The sequence below is a fragment of the Theropithecus gelada genome, chromosome 4 (assembly GCF_003255815.1).
Source record: "Theropithecus gelada isolate Dixy chromosome 4, Tgel_1.0, whole genome shotgun sequence".
In the NCBI taxonomy this organism is placed as follows: domain Eukaryota; kingdom Metazoa; phylum Chordata; class Mammalia; order Primates; family Cercopithecidae; genus Theropithecus; species Theropithecus gelada.
Window position 1 is genome coordinate 110,835,781 of NC_037671.1, and position 23,962 is coordinate 110,859,742.

Below are 23,962 nucleotides of genomic sequence, written 5' to 3' on the forward strand. Positions count from 1 at the left end.
AAAGTTTCACAGACTGTGTATGGAACAACCATGGGCCATTTTCAGGGATATAAAAGTTGATCTTCTATGTAGGCCCCCATATGAGTATTTATCTACTTCATTTACTTATTTATTTATTGACAGGGTCTCACTCTGTCGCACAGGCTGGAATGCAGTGGCATGATCAAGGCTCACTGCAGCTTCCACCTCCTGGGTTCAATTGATCCTCCTGCCTCAGCCTCCCAAGTAGCTGGGACTACAGGCACATGCTACCACACCCAGCTACTTCTTGTATTTTTGGTAAAGGCAGGGTTTCACCTTGTTGGCCAGGCTGGTCTCAAATTCTTGGGCTCAAGCCTCAGCCTCCCAAAGTGCTGGGATTACAGGCATGAGCCACCGTGCCCAGCTGTACATCTTCTTTTAAAACAGACATCTTTCACGGGGAGACTCAGAGATGCTCTCAGTATGTGATGGGGTTAGTGACCCTCAGAGTAAGCAGTATCAGTCAGCACAGCCGTGGTGCTCAGTGGGCTTTTCAGTTCAACGTTAATAGGAAGATACAGCCATGAAAAGGTAGCTTAAATTAAAACAAATTTTTGCCTTACCAATTTCTTTTTCAGTTTGCAGTTTTCTTTATAAACCAGTATGACGGCTCTCTTAAAAACTAAAGAAAGGAAAAGAAAAAGTCTTTATTTTATGCAAACTCTTCCAAGGTTAAACTAGAGCTGAATGTCTTAACAGAATAACACTCTTCAAATGTATGAGTCTCTAAGACCTTACTCTGCCAACACATGAGTGAATAAATGGTACTTCCCTTTTGCTCATATTTGAACTATGCAGAAGCACCTGCTTATTTACAAGCTACTATTGGAAGTTGATCTTGGCTTTTTTAAACTCTTTGTTTTATTGAAACTGTGTTCTCTCAGTGACAATATACTGTCACTTGCTCTCCCAACTCTAAGAGAGAATTAAAACATCTTGAAATGCAGCAGACTATTAAGATAGCAGGTTTCTGGCCAGGCGCGGTGGCTCACGCCTGTAATCCCAGCACTTTGGGAGGCTGAGGCAAGTGGATCACCTGAGGTCAGGAATTCGAGACCAGCCTGGCCAGCATGGTGAAACCCCATCTCTACTAAAAATACAAAAATCAGCTGGGCGTGGTGGCGAGCACCTGTAATCCCAGCTACTCAGGAGGCTTAGGCAGGAGAATCGCTTGAACCTGGGAGGTGGAGGTTGCAGTGAGCAGAGATCACACCATTGCACTCCAGCCTGGGCAACAAGAGTGAAACCTTGTCTCAAAAAAAGAAAAAGAAAAAGAAAAGATAGCGGGTTTCAAAATAGCCTCAGGGATCTGTTCCTGTAACACTTGGCCTGAGCCAAGCAGCAGAAGGGAGAACAAGATAATGAGGATGCAGAGAGATGCCAGAGTTTTAAATAGTTGGGGGCTGGCCCTGTTAAGTCCCCAACCATTATAGCAATTCTAACTCCTGGAGCCCAGGAGTGAATTGGACTGGTGTGGCCAGTGAAGTTCTTCGTTAATCCCAGCCTCTTCAGTCTACATTCTTCTGAATGGAATACTAACCAAATACTGTGAGCTCAAGGTCCTTTCTAGCTTTTCCTAGAGACAGAAATGGATTCAGCCAGGAAACCGTAGAGTGCATCAGAAGCTCTCCCATCGAAAGTTCTGTTACCTAGATTGTAAAAACAGGAGGTAAGGAAGATACGGAAATCCCATGCTAGATCATCTCATGTTAGATAGTGATGTACACACAGTCATTGCTAAAATGCAAGCACAGCTGGTTTAATTTTTATGATACCTGTAAACATGGGGCCTTAAATAGTGGAGGTTTTGAAAATATGAGCTAAGCACCAAAGTGTCTGATCAATAACATAAAGCTGAAGGCATTTTGCTCCAATGCACACACATGTAGGTGAGACATGCCTTGTGACCAACTCGATTTCCATAAGATGAACTCTACCAGTGTCCGTGGTTCTTCTCGAGTGCCTTTGTAAGCTTTCCCCTGGGATCTAGTACATCCACCACCTCTGAGCTCCGTTCGGGCTGCTGATAAAAGAGCACCAGCATTGAAACTGGCCAGAGTGAAGGACTGATCTCCAGCTCTTTCCTGTTCCTGCCATTTTCTGCCTAAACTATGCTACTTCCAGCATGCCAGCTTTAGAAGCACAAGATTATAAATTAAGCAATCAGATAAAAAGGAAAAATACAGAAAATGTCAAATCCTGCTTGGACTAGTTTTATAAGTAAGCAGGCAACCACCAATATGTGATGTTAAAAATATATATGTTTGATGTTAAAAAAATATATTTGATGTTTTTTTTTAAAAAAAAAAAAAAAAGCAAAATAAAAAAGGAAAAGCCCCAGACTCCACATTGCCAGTTCCCACGTCCTTTCTCCGCCCCAGCCTCTGCCAGCTCACCCTCCACGGATGTTCCAGCCAATGTGAACGTGACATAAGGTTATATTTTAAACCAGTGTAATGAAGTTTATGATATGTCTATACATAAATTGTATAGTTCATTAGACACATTGTTATCAAGAAAATCTTAGGCATTTTCTCCTCCAGGGAAGTCCTAACAGGGCAGCCTATCTGAGAGGTCACCTACAGACGCCACACCACATGCACTAGGCTCCCAGAGTGCAGGCGCCTCACGGACCTCCTTCTCGGTTCCGCTCTGCTCAGCTACTAGCTGGTCAAACACGGTCCCATAATCCTCATAGATCTTCTGCATCTCGTTGATGTGGCTCGCTACTTTCTCCATTGCCTTTAGTGCTTCTGCAAGATATGAAATCATATTTATTAATATGAAGTCATATTTATATTTATTCTTAAATATTTATTCTTAAATATGATTTATATAAATCATATTTATTCTTAAATATGATTTATTCTTAAATATTATTTAAGAATAAATAAATATTTATATTGTTTTAGATCCTATCCAACAGTAATAATGGAGTCAAGATTCAACTCAGGATTCCAGACCAGTACCCACTAGCAGGAGCATTACATTCAGAATAAGTCACAATAGCCCACTGTAGCCCAGCCATTAGAATGAAGAACAGCAAAATTATCTTCTACTTCAAATTCTTTTTGAAATGAGGCAGAGTATCAGTGAAAAGTATCACTAATAACGACAACTGACATGTATGGAGCACTTTCTACTCAGCAAGGATTACGACAGGTGATTTCTGTGAATCGTCTCATTTAGTGTACACAATAACTAACTAAAGACTAATCAATCCCATTTTACAGGTGAGAAAAGTGAGTGCAGGATATTCTGCCGGAGTTCCAGAGAGGAAAGCACGAGAGTGGAGCCAGGCTTCAAACTCAAGACTGACTGGGCTAAGGGCACCAGCTCTCGAGTTTGGCTTCCCCTTCTGGGAACCGGGATCCAGGTTTAAATAGAACATAACAACACCCCCGTACGTGACTGACTGACAGAACAATTGTTTACATTTATATATGGCATATGTTCATAACTTTCCACGAAGGAATATGAGGGATACATTATTTTATAAAAGCCAAAAAGCAAAATTTTAGGTCACTTCTAAATTCAGTATTCTTCATACTTTTTTTCTCCCAATTCAGCATTTTAATTCTATCTGGAGGGAAGTTTGGAAGGAAGTTTTTTAAATCAAACCCTTCTAAAGATTATCTTAATACAAAATGAAGTTTTTACACAGTATGAATGCTGAACATAATTTGTATTATTACAGAATTTAACTGTCATATAAAAATGCTTTCCTCTTGTTGAGCTTGATACCAAAGTATGCTTGTCATGGAAAAAAGAGCCAGTTTAATTTATGCTCATCTCAGTATTTATTATTCAGTAATACTAAAGTGTTAGTAAGTCTCTCTCTCTCCCTAGAAATTTTATCACCTATGGTTTAACTGAACCTCCTAGTTTCAACATATGAACAAATCACTATCTCCAACCCAAATAAAGCCCCTCTTTAAGGATCCTCTACTTACTATCAAACTGCAAGGCTTTGTGTTTTTGACAAATTGTGTCTCAGGCCAGTAATTTCAGAGGTTCAAATGGTAACACAACAGCAGCGACTTGAAAGCACAACCCATCACTGGGAGTTTGGTTTCGGAGCCGAGCTCTGCTCACAAATCTCCACAAGGTGGAGCCTCGCCCAACAAATCCGACTAGCAGCTCGGGTGGCGACCACCACAAAACTTAACCAAGTGATAGGAAAATAGGGCTGATTTTCAGTTCCAGCGGCACAGTTTCACAGCCAAGTGACCTGAGGTATTTACTTATTTTGAGAGTGTAGACGGAATCATCCCCGCATAGGAGGAGAATGGTGATACCCTGAAGAGATCATTTTTACTCAAGTATTTTGTAAGCTCTAAAGGAGTGACCAGACACCTAGCTACTTTCACATATTCACATGAAACCTAAGATGAACCATCGCAGAACTGAAAAGTGACACAGGACGTGCCACCAGGCGGGGAAGAGGTGAGCTGGCAGGCCCAGGGCACGGCAGGCAGCCCCTCGCCCGGGGGTGCCCCTCGCCGCCCTGTCCGGCCCTCGCCCGGGGGTGCCCCTCACCGCCCTGTCCGGCCCTCGCCCGGGGGTGCCCCTCGCCGCCTCCTCACCCGTCAGGTGGTAATGTTCCTCGCTCTCCTGGTCCGTCAGGGACACCAGCTCCTTGAGCAGCAGCGGGTACTTGAGCACTCTCTGAACCGGCTTGATGAGGTAGGACTCCAGCGTGGAGGAATGCTGCTTGGTGGGGTTCCGGGCGTCCAGAAAAGCCTTGAAGGCTTTGTCAGTTTTAGCTACAAGCAGATGGATAAAAGACCTTAGAAGAGCACAGTGGGGTGAATTAAATTCTTCATTTATCTTTTAACGTTTATAGCTCACCCATTTCTATAGTCCTCCTAATGCCATTCTTTAATAAAAACCCCAACACATCAGCGGGTCAGGCACCCAGCTGTCAGCGTGGGATTCCGCCTCAGCCCTGACCGCCCTGGAGCCTGGGAGCTTCCGAGGATGGAATGCAGGCTGCACGCCAAAGAGTAACACCGACTTAACATGCGGGAATGTCTGACTTAAAGACACATTTCATGCATATCCACGAGAAATATTGTTATAGGTGACCTAAAAAGTGAGTTTCAAACAATTCATTAAAAGCCATGAAGTGTGACCAGGCACAGTGGCTCACTCCTGTAATCCCAGCACTTTGGGAGGCTGAGGCGGGTGGATCATCTGAGGTCAGGAGTTCGAGACTAGCCTGGCCAACATGGTGAAACCCATCTCTACTAAAAATACAAAAATTAGCCAGGCGTGGTGGTGAGTGCCTGTAATCCCAGCTACTCGGGAGGCTGAGGCAGGAGAATCACCTCAACCCCTGAGGTGGAGCTTGCAGTGAGTCAAGATCGCGCCACTGCGCTCCAGCCTAGACAACAGAGTGAGACTCCACCTCAAAAAAAAACAACATCAAAAAAGCCATTAAGCAATGTTATCCAGACCCTAAACTATACCCACAAAAATTTCATAAAGAAAAATAAACCAGTGTTTTTCCCACTGGCCTCACTCTAATTGTTGCTTATTCTTATTCTGAAAAGCAGTATCTTTTCTCCTGTAAAGTAAGGTGACAGGCACTGCAGCCTATACCCTTCACTCCACAGCTCCAAGCAGATTCACCGTTCGCACACCCAGAGCCACAGCTCCCTTCCACCAGGCATGGCAGTAGGACCCTCTCTGGCAGTGAAAACTGCCCCTCTGTTCAGTGTCTAGTACCATGAAGGGTGTGTGTAGGAATCCAGGTGCATTTGGTTTGAGTACCAGCGGATACACCAGTGCTACTTGGATTCCATTAGTTGGCATTGGATGACCAGCTGCTTGGAATGTAGCTACTCTGAAGGAAGATAAACCCTTATTTGGGATTGTGTTGTAAGATCACATATTCCAGGAGATGCAATACCATTTTGAATGTGATTACCAGGCCAAGAAGGTGGTGACAGGACCCCTCTTCTTTATGACAAAGGAGGAACTGAGCAAGCCCTTGGTATGCTTTCATTGTACTGCATCGATTGTCAATAAGTATTGACAAGTACATTGCTATGCTTTCATTGTACTACAGACCGTCAATACAAAGGTGCTTGTGGGCCAGGCGTGGTGGGCCTGTAATTCCAGCACTTTGGGAGGCCTAGATAGGAGGATCACTTGAGGCCAGGAGTTCGAGACCAGCCTGGGCAACACAGTGAGACCCATCTCTAGGAACATTTTTTAAATTAATTAATTAATTTAGAAGAGGGTGTTTGTGGAAGGAAATGGCAACAGAGGTCAGACAACTGTCTAAAGCAGCTGGAGAAGATGGATTTGGGCTGGGTCTTGCTCATCTGAAGCACTCTAAGACCCCACTTTTTAAATGTGGGGCTTTTCTTCTGGGATACCATGATGTTCTGGATTAAAATCCAATGGCAGAGCTGCATCCGTAGACATGAATGAGCACCAAGGGTGTCAGGATAAACCTCCAGGTGCCCTCCAGGCCCGCGCAGAGACCAGCACCGAAGAGCAACCTTTGGGAAATGTGAGCTCTTTCCAGGTGCACCGGAGAGACTTTACTTCCAGCTGGCAAACTTCTTGTGAGTTTGGTGGTAGTGGTTTGGTGGTAAGTTGTTGTGGCTTCTCAGGCTTAAGAAGGTTAACAAGGAAAAACAAAAAAAAACATAGCATGCATTTCTTTCTACTCCCATCTAGGGTCTGGGGTTGCAAGTTTTTAGAGAAAGGAATTTGGCAAGAAAAGAATCCAGATGTAACTGACAGCAAAGTGACACGTGGCAAAGCAACATCTCTGCTCTCAGGCACATTTGTTTCCGGCGACCAGTAAACTGACAGAAACAGAAATCTTTCCCTTGAATATTTGTCACTGTCAAGGTCAAGGATGGACCTTAATACATCAAAATTGCACTTACTCTCTACCTGTTAAATACAGATTTACCCTTTACTAACAGTTAAAAATGCAAAAACAAACAAAAAAACCATAAAAGGCATAAGCAACTTACCTCGCTCCAGAACCTTCTGTACTTTGATATGGTTAGCACAGAATCCACTGTACAGTTTAAAGTGGTCCGCGTAATAAAGGAAAGAGCCTCCAAGGGAAAACAGTAATTTCTAGAAGGGCAGAGGGGAAAGTCAAATCAGACATGGTTTAATCAATGCGTGCCAGCTTGTGGCATTTGACGACCCCATGGCTTCTGTCAGACTCCACAGCACTAATGCCTTAAAGAAGTTCAGGCCTGCTCCGTCCACACAGGAGGCGGGGAACAGCCCAGGCGCTGCCCTGGCAGGTCTCTAGCTTGACTGCAAAGTTTCCAGCAGCAGAGCCTACTGACTGTGTTCAATCCAAGGACAAGAAACAAAGAAAGTTCTATAAAACTACAGCTGACAAGGTGGGATATAAACCATCTGAGAGGTTCATTAATAAAGCTGACTGTGCATTGCTTGGATAGAGTGATGCTGTCTGTATGGTTCCAGGTCCCCTTGGAGGGGCTTCCTACCACACTGTGGCTTACACGGATGCTATGGAGCACTGGTGCTTCAGAGAAGAGAGGGCTCGAGCCCAGCAATTAGAAACCTAGTCTGTTAATCCCAGATCCACATGACCACAGGGAAGAAGGATTGGGCGCAGGGTGTAGGAGCTCCGGTTTCAGAAGCAACCACCCTGGATATCCTTAACAGCAGCTGAGAAAAGAGCATGTGCGTGCTTAGCAACCAGGCGGGAGGTGCTGCCGGACTTCTGACTACCAGAAGTATGTGCACCAGGAAAAAAAAAAAAATACAGCCTCGCTTTACCACCCGCTAGAGGAAAACGGTGCAAGGAAATAGTCACAGGACAATAAACAGTCAATAGTCACAGGACAAGACATTCTTTCTCATGAGAGAATTTTGCACCTAGCCATTTCTTTTCACTTTCAGCCTAAATCTGAGATACTTACTCTAAACTGTGAGGGGGTTTCTAGGGTGTTAAAGTCAGATGATGCTGAAATCCCATCCTCCAGGGTCTCCAGAAACACCTTCTGAAACTCAAGCATCTCTGGCAAACTTCCAAAAAGTGACTCCATCTATGTGAAGATCAGGATTTGAAACGAGGGGATTAGCCATGAAGTTCAGGATACCACGCTAACTCTTAGGCCCACAAATAAATCACAAGGAAATTCTTCACGGAGAAGCAGACAGAAAGTAAATCCTTTAAGAAGACAGCACGTTCATTATGGGATATGGCTTATACATAGAAAGTTTCACAGCTCCATCCCCTATAATTCTCTATTTCTACAGGAACTTTTTAAGTGGATGTAAAGTTCTCAGAATTCAAATCAAGAAAAACGTAAGTCACTAGAAAAGAACTAATTATGTGGTTTAACATTACAAAGATATGTATTGAAAAGGAATTTCTGATCACACTCTCTTCTACCTCAAAAAGACCATAACCATCGCTCTGCCTTTGTAAATGCTCTGCCACTGTGTCATGCAGCTGAGGCCACAGCAGTGGCTTAGGAGGAGGCTATGCCTGGGACTCTCAGAAGACCCTTAAGTCTTGGGATGTTTTTTCAGGATCAATAGAGATCATCTCATAGGAGTTCTGCTAAAAGGCAAACAGAGACTAACCCGTGGATCACTGGACAGAAGGAAGGGGATTTTATTTACCTCATCTTGAGTAAGAAAGGTCTCATTCTGAAGTGGCTCCAAGTATAACTCAAAGAGGCAGCTCAGATCCTGAAAGAAAACACAAGAAAGTGTCTTCGATGCTTTAGTCTCCAAAATACCCACAAGATTTGGGTAGCAGTAACCTGGCAGCAGCTCCCAAGGCTCCCATCAGGATAATGAAGTTTATGCCTTGTTGAAATTTTTTTTTTTTTTTTTTTTTTTTGAGACGGAGTCTTACTCTGTCACCTAGGCTGGAGTGCAGCAGCACGATCTCAGCTCACTGCAACCTCTGCCTCCTGGGTTCAAGAGATTCTCCTGCCTCAGCCTCCCAAGTAGCTGGGACTACAGGTACACTCCACCATACTCAGCTAATTTTTGTATCTTTAGTAGGGGCCGGGTTTCACCGTGTTGGTCAGGCTGGTCTTGACTCCTGACCTCAGGTGATCCTCATGCCTCAGCCTCCCAAAGTGCTAGGATTTCAGGCGTGAGCCACCACACCTAGCCTTTGTTGAAATTCCTGACCCTAAAAGTAGTGATTATTGCTCACCTAATTCAAAGAGGTTAATATCACAATACAGGCAACAGCTGGATTCCATACCTTTATAGCTCAATCATTGCCTCTGCCTCTCTTTGGGCCACTGCAGCAGGGGCACTCACTTCCCTGCAGAGGAAGGAAGTCTGTGTGGCACTAGTGTCAGATGCAAACCAGCTCCTGGCTTCCTCTGCCTCAGGGAGCAGAGTGAGGTCCAGCGTGGAGCTGGGAGGGTCAAGATCTGGGGAGCCCTTCAACTTTGGGGCTGACTGATTTGCAGAATCTCAAACTCACATATTCAAAGTCAATAAAAAATTCTTACAGAGCTGCAGCTCTAATGGCTAAACTCTCAGCCATATTTGGGTCTCCTGTAAATGAGGCTCCAGCACGACAGTATAGTGGGAGTAGACTGCAGTTACAAAACCCATGAGCGAAAGATTTTGTTTAATAATTTGAAGCCAAAGCTGGGCATGGTCATGCCTATAATCCCAGCATTTTGGGAGGCAGAGGCAGGTGGATCACCTGAGGTCAGGAGTTTGAGACCAGCCTAGCCAACCTGGTGAAACCGTTTCTACTGAAAAAAAAAAAAAAGGGCTGGATGTGGTGGCCCATGCCTGTAGTCCCAGCTACTCAGGCTGAGGCAGGAGAATCACTTGAACTCAGGAGACGGAGGCTACAGTGAGCCAAGATCATGCCACTGCACTCCAGCCTGGGTGACAGAGCGAGACTCCATCTCCAAAATAATAATAATAAAAATTTGAAGCCAAGGCCAGGATATAGTTTAGTGATAGAAAAGATTGCTCCTTTATTCTGAAGAATTGTGAGTCCTAAAATACAGAGGCAGTTGACTGCAAAGTCAGCTATAACAACTCCCTCACTTCCCAAGAGGGGAATCTAAGACCCAGAGCTTTATAAAGCCCAAAGCGCCCCACAGAACTTTCTGGCCTTAGTTCGGAGGGCAAGGCAAGGCCTGTGACACGGATGCTGTTTCACAATAAAAACCTCCCTGACCTTCCCTCACCATATTCCACGCCGGATCGCTCAGAGAAGGGAGATGACAGAAGTTACGGAATCATACCTCGGGGAACACAGAGATGCCAGCAATTTCAAGGAGCATGCAGGGATCCAGGTTAAAAAACGACAAGATTCTGTGTTAAGCGTCAGCAACAAAAAGGAAATTAAGAGACGGTGGTGTGTGTGTGAATCACAACAGGTGCCAAGTGCGGGTTACTTTGCCCGAGGGTGCTGGGGCCTGGCAGTCATTCCTCACAGGCTGGTACTGCCCGGGAGGACTTACTGGGCCGCAAGGTCAGGTCCGCGCAGAGCTGCGGGGGCAAAGGGCTGTGACCCGAGGAGCCCTGAGAAAACAAAGTGCAGGTTTCTTGCAGAGAGAAGGGAGAGTCGGTCCTTGTCTACTTCACCCATGACACCATCTGAGTTTTCCTCCAGCCTGTCACTGAAATGACCCTCCCAGTGCAGCGTGGCCTAACAGGAAACTCTAACAACACTATTAACAAAAAGGGACATCGATTCTTCTCTCAGCTCTGCCCTTGACTCTGGGGGCGAGAGCTCCATGACTATTCTCGAGATGTCAGAAGGGCTCTGAAGCTTTCAAAATATCTACAGCTCCACACAGCAACATGGAAAAAGGAGACGGGATTATTCAGAACTTGAGTCTGAACAGCCCGGCTGTTCACTTCATCTCCACACCCTGGATGCAGGACAAGACACAACGGAAAATGAAACTAAATTGTCATCTCTCTAACTTTTCTTTCTCCCCTTTGAGACCAAAAGAAGGGGCTTTGGGAAGCTACGTGTGAATAAGGCCTTAGGTAAAGTCCAGGTAAAACAGTGACATCAACGAAAGGGGAAGCTCAGATCTGTCTTGCAGAGAAAGAAGGTAATAGCCGCATGTGTGTGCCAAGCCTTAATTCAAGGACTCAGCACCTCAGAATTGGAAGGCATTTAGAGAAGGGGGACCGAGTGTCTCAGACCCCAAATAAGGGAGTTGAAGGGGGCTGTCCACCAGGCAGCAAGACGGAGGCAAAGCCAGGGCTGGACCCTCAGCCCACCGCACCGCGCCGCACTGCTCCAGTAACTGACAAATGAAGCGAGCTTCAAATGGTCCCAAAGCTCCAGGAAACACTTAAAGCAAAAGAACGCTGCTCCCCAGGCTCCTGTATTCTTCAAAAAATCTTTCTCAAACCACGGACTTGGGGCTTATGAGATGAATAAATGAATTCTTCGGGTACTCAAGATACTCGGCAACTGCCCCTTCATACATGGTGCATGGTGCAAGGATATTCCCACATGCTGACCAGTCCCCAGTGCATGCGCCCCAGTTCTACACGATGACAACCACCAGGGAGGTCTGGCCCGGGCCACCGCCGGGACTGTGGTCCTGGATCAGCCGTCACATATGTACAGATTGTTCCCAAGTTCCTCATCACCTAAAATGATCTCTCTCCCCTTTTACTAAACCGGTACAGACTCCCTTCCCACAGATTGCAAATGACAAACCAGAACATCTGTTTCCATAGTGAAAGCTACCTTGGTAACAAAATAAGCCGAGGATCTGATTTTTTTCTAAGTCTCCTCAGCTCTTCCACCCTCTCACTCCTCCCCTCCCTTCTTTGAGCAATTCACTGATTCAAGGAGCAGGCGTCCCCCTGGGGAGTGGCCGGTGTCCCGGGCAGAAGTGATCTGGGGACTTCTGCCAGCTTACCACTCACCATCAGCAAAGAGGCGCGAATGCACGAATGCCCAGCGCTTCCCTTACCTTCACGTAGGACTTCTCTGTGTCCACAAGCTCCTGTATGACTTTGCGGAGGCGGTCTGCATCAGAGAGGTGGCGGGCCAGAGGCCTCGGAGGAGGATCCTGACTCTCCCGCGGTCCTTCCATGCCGTTGGCCTGAGTGTCGTTAAAACTCCTGCACAGTGCAGTGATCTGCTCAGCACTCTGAGAGAGGACAAGAGGTGGAAAATAATGCACGGGGCCCTCCCTGTTAGTATCCGCTGCCCCCAAGGGCACCAAGTGTCTCTGTCTGTGCCCAGCAGGAATCTCAGAGGGGCCTCTGTGTAGGGCAAAGGGTTTCATTCACCTCAGACCCCTCTGGCTATCATTTCGGATCTGAGTAAGGAAGATGTGCACCCACACTCCTGTTCGGTGTTTACACACACGGCTCTCCATTGTCACATCAGCTGTTAGGTGTGTCTTTGGACCTGAAATTGCAGAGTCATTGCCTAGGGCTGACCCTCTGCAGTCGAGGTGAGGTAGCTCTGAAATCAAGAAGTTATGGCTTTCTAGGGAGCAACAAGAGCAGATGGCCTCAACAGGCCCACCCGGTTCCCTCAATGGTTGGCCTAATCCAGTTTTCCATTTCCCACACAGAACAGCCCGGAGAGACTCAGGAAAGACACAGCCCAAGAGCAATTTCAGGATGACCTGACCACAGTGGGCCTGCAGTTCTGCCCTCCAGTCTAACCGCTCAGCTCCACAGTTTTGTGGCAAGTAGAATTATGAGTAAAAAGTCTTGAGCTGGTGCACATGCTAGTAATGGAGTAGAAGCAGATGAAGATGGTAACACCCTCACCCTAAAAGGGTGCAGAGCCCTGCAGAGCGCACAGGCAGGGAGCAGAGGACACATAAGGCCTGGCGAGGATGAGCGGCCAGGGTTCAACCAGCCCCAGGGGAAACCTTCGCGAGGAGGGAGCTAAGCTGGTCTTAGCAGGGAGCCAGGACCAGACCTAGGGAATGTGGGCTCAGAGGAAATACTCGCTCCCAGTCATGGGAAAGGAATCACATAGATGAAGAGACAAAAAGGAACATGACTATCCTGGGGGGACCGCTGGCCTTTGATGCAAGCTCCAATTCAGACAGAAGCACCGTGCGCTGCTGCCCTTCTCAAGGACAGCCTACCTGCATCCACCTGCCTTTGGCTGGAAAGCCTCACAGGTATCTACCCTGAAACGCTTCCACAGTTGCCAGAGCAGGTCAGATTACAAAGTGTCCTTTTACTTCTCATTCTTTCCATTCCGCCCACACATCTTCACCCCACCTCACCACCTCCCCATCTGGAAGGCCGGTGAGGGCAGGGTGGCTTCTTCCTTTCACATCTCCGCCAGCAGCCAGCTCACTGGTCAGCACAGGAAGTACTCAGCCCGCCTCTGCTGCACTGAAATTCTTACTGAACAACGCAGCTGACTCCCAACACAAATGACTGGCATCCATCAAGAGCCAGCAACTTTTTGACTGTCAACTAAAAACCTCTCCTTTTCTCAGCTGAAATGCCTTCATGCCTGACCTCTATCCATCTCTGTCTTAGGTAAGATGCTGAACTTCTCAGCAGCATCTCTTAATATTTACGTAATTCATTTTCTTTGCTTGGATATTGCAGAACACAGCTTACACAAGCATGTTGGTCAACCCGGGTAGCTTGATGCATGCTTTTTACACAATCTGTCTCTTGACAAACTGAAGCACCCCAAAGACAAAACAGGCCACTCTCAACTGCCCTCTCTGTTCTATGCCCCAACCCCCGCCAACACAGTTGTCATATGATGGAAATACACAATCCACATTAAAACTCAACATTGATCTCTGGCTGGTCTTTCAGTTCAATTCAGTGGGCATCAACTGAGGGCCTGCTCTGTCTCCAAAAAAGTAGAAGAAAGTTCCTACACAAAGAGGTAAGACTCATCAAGGATGGAAATCCCAAAGCATAGCCTAAGGCAGTCTGGAATCAACACAGACTTGTGTGGAACAAATGAAGAGTTATAATGCACATTAAATGAATAGAGGCAGCATTTTGGAATCGGTTGTCCAGGAAGGCTTCGGTGAAAGGGTTGTAACATGTCCTGGAGGGAGCGTGCTCCAAGGGAAAACCAGAGAATGTGCCAAAGGTGCAGTGGGAAAAGGAGCCCAGTAATGTTCCAGGCCTACCTCAAGGGGCAGGTAAGGGTGAGACGCTAACAGATGTCTGCCGTGGGAACTCCCAGATGGCTGAGCTCCTTCAATAGAATCGCTTCTCTTTTGAGTGGGCCATACTGAAAAGATAACTGAAAACGTGGAGGCACTTCGGAGCTGGGTAACACGCAGAGGCTGGAACAGTTTGGAGGGCTCAGAAGAAGACAGGAAAATGTGGAAAAGTTTGGAACTTCCTAGAGACTTGTTGAATGGCTTTGACAAAAACGCTGGCAGTGATATGAATTATAAGGTCCAGGCTGAGGTGGTCTCAGATGGAGATGAGGAACTTGTTGGGAACTGAAGCAAAGGTGACTCTTGTTATGTTTTAGCCAACAGATTGGCAGCATTTTGCCCCTGCCCTAGAGAGTTGTGGAACTTTGAACTTGAGAGATGATTTAAGGTATCTGGCAGAAGAAATTTCTGAGCAGCAAAGAATTCAAGATGTGACTTGAGTGCTGGTAAAGGCATTCAGCCTTATAGAGGAGGCAGAGCATAAACCTTTGGAAAATTTGTAGCCTAACAATGCAATAGAAAAGAAAATTCCATTTTCTGAGCAGAAATCTAAGCTGGCTGCAGAAATTTGCATAAGTAAAGAGGAACTGAATGTTAATCCCCAAAACAATCACAAAAATGTCTCCAGGGCATGTCAGAGGTCTTGACAGCCCTTCCCATCACAGGCCTGCAGGCCTAGGAGGAAAAAGTGGTTTTCTGGGCCAAGCCCAGGGTCCCCATCCTGTGTGCAGCCTAGGGACTTGGTGCCCTAAGTCCCAGCCAATTCAACCATGGCTGAAAGGAGCCAACACAGAGCTTGGGCCATGGCTTCAGAGGGTGCAAGTCTCAAGCCTTGACAGCTTCCATGTGGTATTGAGCCTGCCAGTGCACGTAAGTCAAGAATCAGGGTTTCGGAACCTCTGCCTAGATTTCAGAGAAGGTATGGAAATGCCTGGATGTCCAGGTAGAAGTTTGCTGCAGGGGCAGGGCTCCCATGGAGAACCTCCACTAGGGCAGTGCAGAAGGGAAATATGGGGTTGGAGCCCCACACAGAGTCCCTACTGGGGCACTGCCTAGTGGAGCTGTGAGAAGAGGGCCACCATCCTCCAGAGCCCAGATCCACTGACATCTTGTACCCTGTGCCTGGCAAAGCTGTAGACACTCAACACCAGCCTGTGAAGGCAGCCAGGGGGGAGGCTGTATCCTGTAAAGCCCCAGGGACAGAGCTACCCAAGACCATGGGAACCCATCTCTTGCACCTGCGTGACCTGGATGTGAGACATGGAGTCAAAGGAGATCATTTTGGAGCTTTAAGATTTCACTGTCCCACTGGATTTCAGAATTGCATGGGACCTGTAGCCCCTTTGTTTTGGCCAATTTCTCCCATTTGGAATGGCTGTATTTACCCAATGCCTGTACCCCCATTGCACCTAGGAAGTAACTGACTTGCTTTTGATTTTACAGGCTCATAGGTGGAAGGGACTTGCCTTCTCTGGGAAGAGATTTTAGACTGTAGACTTTGGGGTTAATGCTGAAATGAATTGAGACTTTGGGGGACTGTTAGGAAGGCATGATTGGTTTTCAAATGTGAAGATATGACATTTGGGAGGGGCCAGGGCAGAATGATATGGTTTGGCTCTGTGTCCCCACTGAAATCTCATCTTGTAGCTCCCATAATTCTCCTGTATTGTGGGAGGGGCCCAGTGGAAGATGATTGAATCACAGGGGTGGATCTTTCCCATGATGTTCTTGTATTAGTGAATAGGTCTCACAAGATCGGATGATTTTAAAAACAGGAGTTTCTCTGCACAAGCTCTCTCTTTGCCTGCTGCCATCCACATAAGATGCAACTTGCTCTTTTATTTATTTTTTTGAGACAGAGTCTTGCTCTGACGCCCAGGCTGGAGTGCAGTGGCACAATCTCAGCTCACTGCAACCTCTGCCTCCTGGGTGAAAGCAATTCTCCTGTCTCAGCCTCCCAAGTAGCTGGGATTGCAGGTGCCCACCACCACGCCTGGCTAATTTTTGTATTTTTAATAGAGATGGGGTTTTGCCATGTTGGCCAGGCTTGTCTTAATCTCCTGACCTCAAGTGATCCACCCACCTCAGCCTCCCAAAGTGCTGGGATTACAGGCGTGAGTCACCGCGTCTGGCTGTCATGGGTGTTGCTTAAAAAACTCCCCCACATGTTGCTAATGTGTGGCCTGCATGAGAACTGCTAGTCTACTCTTCATACAGCTTGCATTCTGCTTCAATTTCTGGGAGTGGTGCTGGCTCCAGTGGGATCACCTGTCCCAGGGTCCCCACTGAGGTATGTGGACTGAGCTCACAGGCTAGAGGAAATAGATGGAATCACAGCCATGACTCTGGTGTTCTGGGTGTGGCCTCCTATGAACTGAGCTAAAATGTTCATGATAATACTCAGACTCCAAGACTCACTGATTTGAAATCTCTATACTGGGATTTACAGCAGCAGCTCAGACAATATAATTCTGCAGTCCTGAAAACTAACAGTTCCCAGGGCTATAGAATCTATATTAAGCTTGAATATACTGTATAAAATAAGAGCTGATAAAATGCATCATAAGTTTAATGGCATCTGGTGAGATTATGGCTTTGCTTTACTGGGATGTCAAAAATCACACCTAACAATGCAGTGTTAAAGTAACAAGATCTTACAAATAAAGTATCTTGCCATTTTAGAAAACCAGAACTCATTTTATGAACTTTTCTGGTAAGATTAACTTCCAAAAAGTGAATGTTAGCTGAGATTTTTCATAGCAAATCTACTTCTTAAAGTACGACGATTAAGTGCTCAAGTGCTAGAAAGCCACCTTTTACACATTTAACATTTTAGCTGTTGTCTAAGGGAGTTGGTGAGGATTACTTGGGACCAAAAGGAGGCAGGGCCCCCAGAAGGAGAAGAGTAATCATAAACGTGACTTTTCAGATTGTATCTGAAGGAGTCACTGGGGTGGTTACATTTCGGTTCATCCATCGTTCGTGATGTTTATGAACATTAGAGGGACATTCTGGGTGGACCTGATCAGCACTTTATAGGAATAGTGATTATCTGGGCTAGGATGTCTTCACATGCATATGTGGTGACAGGCCTGAAAAGCACAGATGAGACTCAAAAGGCTCAGGCTGCAGTCCAGTCTCAGCCCCTAGCCTTCCATACGCTCCTGGGCAAGTCTCGATTCTAAGTCTTCAGTGTCCTTCCTGATGAAGAGGCAGCAAGAATGCCTATTCCATCAAGTTACCGCTAAAATTGCCTCTTGGGTCAAGAAGAAAAGGAAACTCGTGTTTGCTGAGCAGTTGCTGTGCACCAGGCACAGGCAGGAGGTTTCTCATAGAACATGCCAGCATTGCAGTTTTACCATGACTCTCCAGGGCTTTCCAGCTGACAGGCGAGGAGGCTTCAGCCACACCTTAAATGGCACAGGGGGCCCATTCCCCTTTCTAGCTCTGCTCCTCTCTCTACCTCCAGTCCCCTCTTTAGCTCTGCTCCATCTCTAGCTCTGTTCCCCTCTCTAGCTGTCCACACAGCCCCTGCCACTCCCAGGTATTTAGCAGAACACAGGCAAAGCAATCTAGTTCCTCACGCCTCCTGCTGCCTCTGCCTCCCATGCGGTCAGGGCTCTCCTGGCCCCAGGTGTTCTAGGGATGCAGTCACCTGCCTCTGGAGACCACCTGTGCTTAGAGAGGCAAACACAGCTCATATGCGGACAATTGGGACATCTATTGAGCCTATTCCACCCCCAACCCAGGAATGCTGCTTTAAAAGCAAAAGACTGGCCTGGCACAGTGGCTCATGCCTGTAATCCCAACACTTTAGGAGAATGAGGCAGGTGGCTCACTTGAGCCCAGGAGTTCAAGACCAGCCTGAAAAGCATAAGGGAAACCCATTGCTACAAAAGTTTAAAAAAATTAGCTGGCCATGGTGGCACACACCTGTGGTCCCAGCTACTCAGAAGGCTAAGGCAGGAGGATCGCTTGAGCCCAGGTCAAGACCATCCTGGACAACACATAGAGAAACCCATCTTTACAAAAGATAAAAGATTAGCTGGCTGTGGTGGCACACGCCTGTGGTCCCAGCCACTCAGGATGCTGAGGCAGGAGTTCAAGGTTACAGTGAGTTATGAGGACACCACTGAGTGACAGAGCAAGGCCCTGTCTCTAAAAGTAAATAAATAAAAGCAAAAAACAGATGATCACAAGTTAGGACTGGGAGTGTGTGAGGATTCAGTGGCATGTGTATATGTGTATATAACGGCATGTGTATATGCAGAATAAAAAACATGGGCACTTGAAGTGGGGGCCTCAGACTGGTGTTTTCCAGTTCATAGCAATCAATGCTACAAACTTGGGTTCATCACGGGCCTCAGCTTTCATAAAAGAGCATGAAACCAATATTTTCTTTATGAAGTCATAAAACAATTAAATGAAAACATTTTTTCCAAAAACTATGCTATCTGGAAAAGCAATGATATTGAACTCCACCCCCACCGCCAAAAAAATTTTCTCTCAAATTGTTTTTGTTTTGTTTTTTTGAGACAGACTCTCACTGTGCCACCCAGGTTGGAGTGCAGTGGTATAATCATAGCTCACTGCAGCCTGAAACTCCTGAAATTAAGCGACCCTCCCACCTCAGCCTCCCAAGTAGCTGGAACTCCAGGTGTATGCCACCACACCCAGCTAATTCTTTTGATTTTTAGTAGAGAAGGGGGGGGTCTCACTATGTTGCCCAGGCTGGCCTCAAACTCCTGAGTTTAAGCGGTCCTCCCATCAAACTGCTGGGATTATAGGCATGAGCCACCACACCAGGCCTTTGTTTCAGGTTTTTAAGGTTATACTAAGGTTAATGGTTGATCCTTGCTTGAAAATGATTTTATCTTATTTATAGACAAGGAGCGGCCCACTCAAGAGCTCTGGATTCAGGCAGACGTCTAAGCAGTTATTTTTGTTTTAATGTTATGGATAAGGACATCTTCTTGTCTATTTTCAAGAAGCCCATAAACCCATTTCTTAGGAGTGGCAAGAAAACGGCTTAGGACGATCAAGCAGCTCGCCTAGACCCTCTTTGAAGGGATGCAGGGACAGAGTCTTTGTCAAACCAAGCTCTGAGTCACTCAGATGAACCTTTCAATCTGGGCTCAGCGCAATACTTTTCATTAGAAAAATGCCATGACGGCCTCCTCTTGATGAGAGTTGGTGAAATCTGTTCCCTTGATCACAACAACTTTGATATTCTCTTTTGTCTTACTTAGAGACATCACAGCCTGAGGCCTTTCAACTTTCCTGTGAGTTTTGGAATCTAAAAAAAACTACTATGGGATAGGTACATCACATTACCTAGAACTATTTCAAGACGATGCCTGAAATTTCGTAGCTACTGCATGAAATACGTGGCAGGAGTCCACTGCATCAGAAGCTGAGCTACGGGTGCCTGCCTTTCCTGGCTCAGGGTGCAGCCGTGGCCTCATTTAGGGATTCTGGGTACTGCAAACTCTTGTCAATGGCACTTGTTTATATTGCTTGAGCTCAGAAAACACTTTCAGTCTAAGAAAAAAGGTTTAAAAGTGCTGCCTAATTTGGGGTAATGTTGCATACAGAAACAAGGATGAAGGACAGCATTTGCAGTGTGTACTATATTTCAACTCCTGGTTTAGAGGAAAAGCATGTTAACTTTGGGGGGAATCCGAAACAGACATAACCAACACAGAAAGCTACAAGGAAAGAGGCTGCCACGCTGTTCGGTGAGCTGGTCCCGTCACTTTGCAGTATGATCTTTTGGCAGATCCCTGGCTGCCCCTCACGGCCTCCTCTCCCTCTACATGCTGACCCACTCTGTGTTGAGCCATAGGCCTGGACTGAATCCTGACCCACTCTGTGCTGAGCCATCAGCCTGGACTGAATCCAAGTCTAATGTCCTCAGAGTTTCCCCAGGACATCAGTCAGAAGAACTAGGGTTCTGCTGCTTCTCCTGCACCTAAATAGAAAGCTAGAAAAAATACAAAATACATTTAGGCCTGAGACAAACAGTCAATTATCCTTAAGGAAAGTCAAGCCCCAGGAAAGGTGTGGTTTATATGGTTTGTGTTCTCATACACTGAGCACTTACAACATTCCCAGTTCATTGTCTGGAAGGCATGAGGAGGCTGCACTACGAAATAATCTCAGAGCGCAACGGCACTGTCAGCTGTCACACTGGAGCAAATTTATTAAGTCAGAAAAGTTCTCTTTAGGAAAACAGAAAAAAGAAAAAACTAAAAATTGCACAAAGGACTTTTTCTCAACTCACTCTGAACTACATGAAAGTCACTGTCTAACTTACAGAAAGATCTAATATTATCCTCAAATATCACTGGCAGGGATGGAATCTAGAAGGACCACAGAGGGCTGAATGACTTCCCCAGTTTTTTTTTTTTTTTTTTTGGAGACAGAGTTTCACTCTGTTGCCCAGGCTGGAGTGCGGTGGCGCGATCTTGGCTCAGTGCAACCTCTGCCTCCTGGGTTCACGCCATTCTCCTGCCTCAACCTCCCACGTAGCTGGGATTACAGGTGCGTGCCACCAAGTCTGGCTAATTTTTGTATTTTCAGTAGAGACAGGATTTCAGTTTCTTCATGTTGGTCAGGCTGATCTCAAACTCCTGACCCCAGGTGATCCACATGCCACGTCCTCCCAAAGTGCTGGGATTACAGGCGCGACCCACCGTGCCCAACACAGACGATGCTCTTGAGTGGAGGTGGATCCTGCACACCTGGACTGCACATGGGAACAAGGGGCCCCTGGCCTGCACATCCAGCTGCAGCTACCCTGGGCCACCCCACTGCAGCCAGGTCAGGATTGTAGGGCTGAACTCTGTTAAGTGCGTGGGGGGAAGCTGGCAGGGCCCACAGGCCGATAGAGGGCAACCCCACATCCAGTTTCTCCTGGACTGGCATGCTCAGCGGAGCCGAGGAGGAAAACGGCAGCATGTCAGTCCCTTGGCAGGTACGGTGGGAGTTAAAAAAACAGGTTCAAGATCCTAGTGACGTTTACAGTTGAGGGACAAACCATTCATTTGATAGTGATACACTGAAAACTCCAGGGAAATGGCATGGAAGTTTTACATTTATCAAAATGGTACGAAAAGGATGAAGAAATGCTGCTCCAAAGAGCCCCATATTATTTGTCTTCTAGACTAGACGGTTCCATTTCCAAAGGTTCTATTTCCTGGGCAGAATGAGAACATAAACTGAAAGTAAACTGTCACCTAAAGAAATTGTGGTATGAATAGGAGCTATATGCAGCAGCTGCCAGTGATACCAGAGACCAACATCTGCCGACCAGAAGAGAAGGACGTGATTTACTGGTAAGGGAAGAAAGTAGGGCCGGATGCCGTGGCTCACGCCTATAATTCCAGCACTCTGGGAGGCCAAGGTGGGCAGATCACTTGATGTCAGGAGTTTGAGACCAGCTTGGCCAACATGGTGAAACCCCATCTCTACTAAAAATACAAAAAAAAAAAAAAAAAAGCCAGGCTTGGTGGCATACGCCTGTAATCCCAGCTACTAAGGAGGCTGAGTTGGGAGGATTGCTTGAACCCGGGAGGCAGAGGTTGCAGTGAGCCAAGATCGTGCCACTGTACTCCAGCCTAGGTGACAGAGTGAGACTCTATCTCAAAAAAAAAAAAAGGTAGGTCTGCCATTTTAAAGTAATTTTTATGTATATTTACTATATATAAATATGCAGGCATAGATTTTTATAAAATTGAACTACATGTATAATAAATGCAGTGGTTAACACTGCCTTTTAAGTTATTTTAATCTTTTGGCTTATCTGAGCTTTCTCATTTTTTTATAGCAGTTGAATTTTTACAATTTTTAATGGAATCTTTTCCTACCACTTAAAAAAAAATGACTTGAGGCAGAAAAGGCCTGATAAGACATTCTGCTTCCATAAAGACACTAATGAACAAGAATGGCACCATCACTCCTTGAGTCTGGCTGGGAAGACAAGCTTTGAGCAAGTCATTCACCGGTGACCAGTGCCTGAAGTGTGGGGTCCTACGGAAACACAACAGAGAGCTACTCTGATTGGAGCAAGGACGGGAACAGCTAACACTGGAGTCAGGGTTAAAGTCAGCTAAACTATGTACAGCTTGGGGCTGGGGGAAGCACAGAGTGTGTCAGGAACTGAAGGCTAGTGTAACTGTGGCCCAAGGCAGCAGAGACAGGCAGGGTCTGGCAGGTGTGAGTTAGGAACTATGGACACCGCAAAGACAAGAGGGGCATGAGGTGGTGAACTTTCTATGAAGGAGACAAGCTCAGGGGAGAGCAGGGATGGGTGGAGGAGACCTACCTGGAGGTGAGTTCAGCAGCCCCTACCACCTACTGGACACATAGCTTACAGGTGACAGCATGATGGGCTATGTGGTGGATGTGCACTCTCGGTGCTACAGGTGTCACCTGGTGATATGGTTTGGTTCTGTGTCCCCACCCAAATCTCATCTTGAATTGTAATAATCCCCATGTGTCATGGGAGGGACCTGGTGGGAGGTAATTGAATCACGGCGGTGGATTTCTCCCATGCTGTACTGGTAATAGTGAATAAGTCTCACAAGATCTGATGGTTTTATAAAGGGCAATTCCCCTGCACACGCTCTCTTGCCTGTCGCCATGTAAGATGTGACTTTGCTCCTCCTTCGCCTTCTCCCATGATTGTGAGGCCTCCCCAGCCATGTGGAACTGTGAGTCCATTAAACTTCTTTTTCTTTCTAAATTACCCAGTCTCAGGTATTTCTTCATAGTGGTATGAAAATGAACTAATACACCTGGGCTGTGCCCCCTTTCATGATCCAACTGCAAGCGTAAAACTCACACCAAGGGCCTTAGAGTGTGCTTGGGATTAAGCTTTCCTTCAACAATTACTTTTTTCAAGACAGGAGACTTAGGCACACAGGCTCTGAGTTAAAACCTTGGCCATGGCCATGACCAGTGGTGTGATCATGGCTAACTGCTCCCTGACTCAGTTTACTTGCCTGAAAAAGCAGGGATCACATTTAAAGGGTGGTCGAGAGCATTCAGTGAGATAAAATATGTAAAAATACTTAGCATAGTACAAGGATTCCACAAAGGCCAGGGCTCAATGAAAGTTATAATTTGCACAGGGCGTTCAATGTCTCAAGTTCTTCTATTTTTACAAGTATGGAAGAATAAATTTTCCAAGTGCCCCAAAGGAAGGGCAAGAACAGTCAAATTCATCCATCGGCAGTTTCTTACTGGGCACCTCCTGTCTGCCAGGCTCTGTTCTGGGTATGGGGATAAAAGGCAGAAAGAGACGACAGACACAGTGACAACAAAACTCAGTATCTCAATAAAGTGGAGAGGACTATGGGGAAGAGTAACACAGAGGGGAGGCGTGCAGAAGGCCAGGGCTGGAATGAGCAGCTCCAGTCATGTTCAGAGAGGGAGGAGGTGGGTGGCCACCGCTGTCTGGAGGAAATGTGGACTTACTTCCCTGAGAAGGCAGAGGGCATGTGCATGTCCCAAGTGGCAAATCCTCGGTGCCTAGAGGGCATGCCCCAGGAAGGCAGGTCAGAGCTGCATGCTGGAGAGAGGAAGCGCCATGGTCACTGCTGTGGGGCTTCCCAGACCAGAGTCACAGGCAGGGCCCCTGCTCCCCAGGAGGAAGCAACTGAGCAGCTGGTGGCAGAGCAGTGGGAACAGGAGGAGCGTCGGGCTTGTGTGTCCTCGCTGCCTGCCTTCTGCTCGGTTTCCTTATTTAACAGGAGTTTGGTCGGAATTCAGGAATGAATAAGATGTTC

The 23,962-nt window shown here is 46.5% G+C and overlaps 1 protein-coding gene across 1 annotated transcript in view; it reads right to left on the reverse strand.

Annotated features, from left to right (window-relative positions):
• The window catches only part of TIAM2 (T cell lymphoma invasion and metastasis 2), a 530,409-nt gene that overhangs the window by 4,604 nt on the left and 501,843 nt on the right, over positions 1-23,962 (reverse strand). The window contains 8 exon segments of the mRNA XM_025381328.1: positions 585-643; positions 1,562-1,670; positions 2,656-2,774; positions 4,608-4,787; positions 7,020-7,128; positions 7,953-8,078; positions 8,662-8,730; positions 11,973-12,152. Of these exon segments, the coding sequence (XP_025237113.1) occupies positions 585-643; positions 1,562-1,670; positions 2,656-2,774; positions 4,608-4,787; positions 7,020-7,128; positions 7,953-8,078; positions 8,662-8,730; positions 11,973-12,152 (951 nt within the window).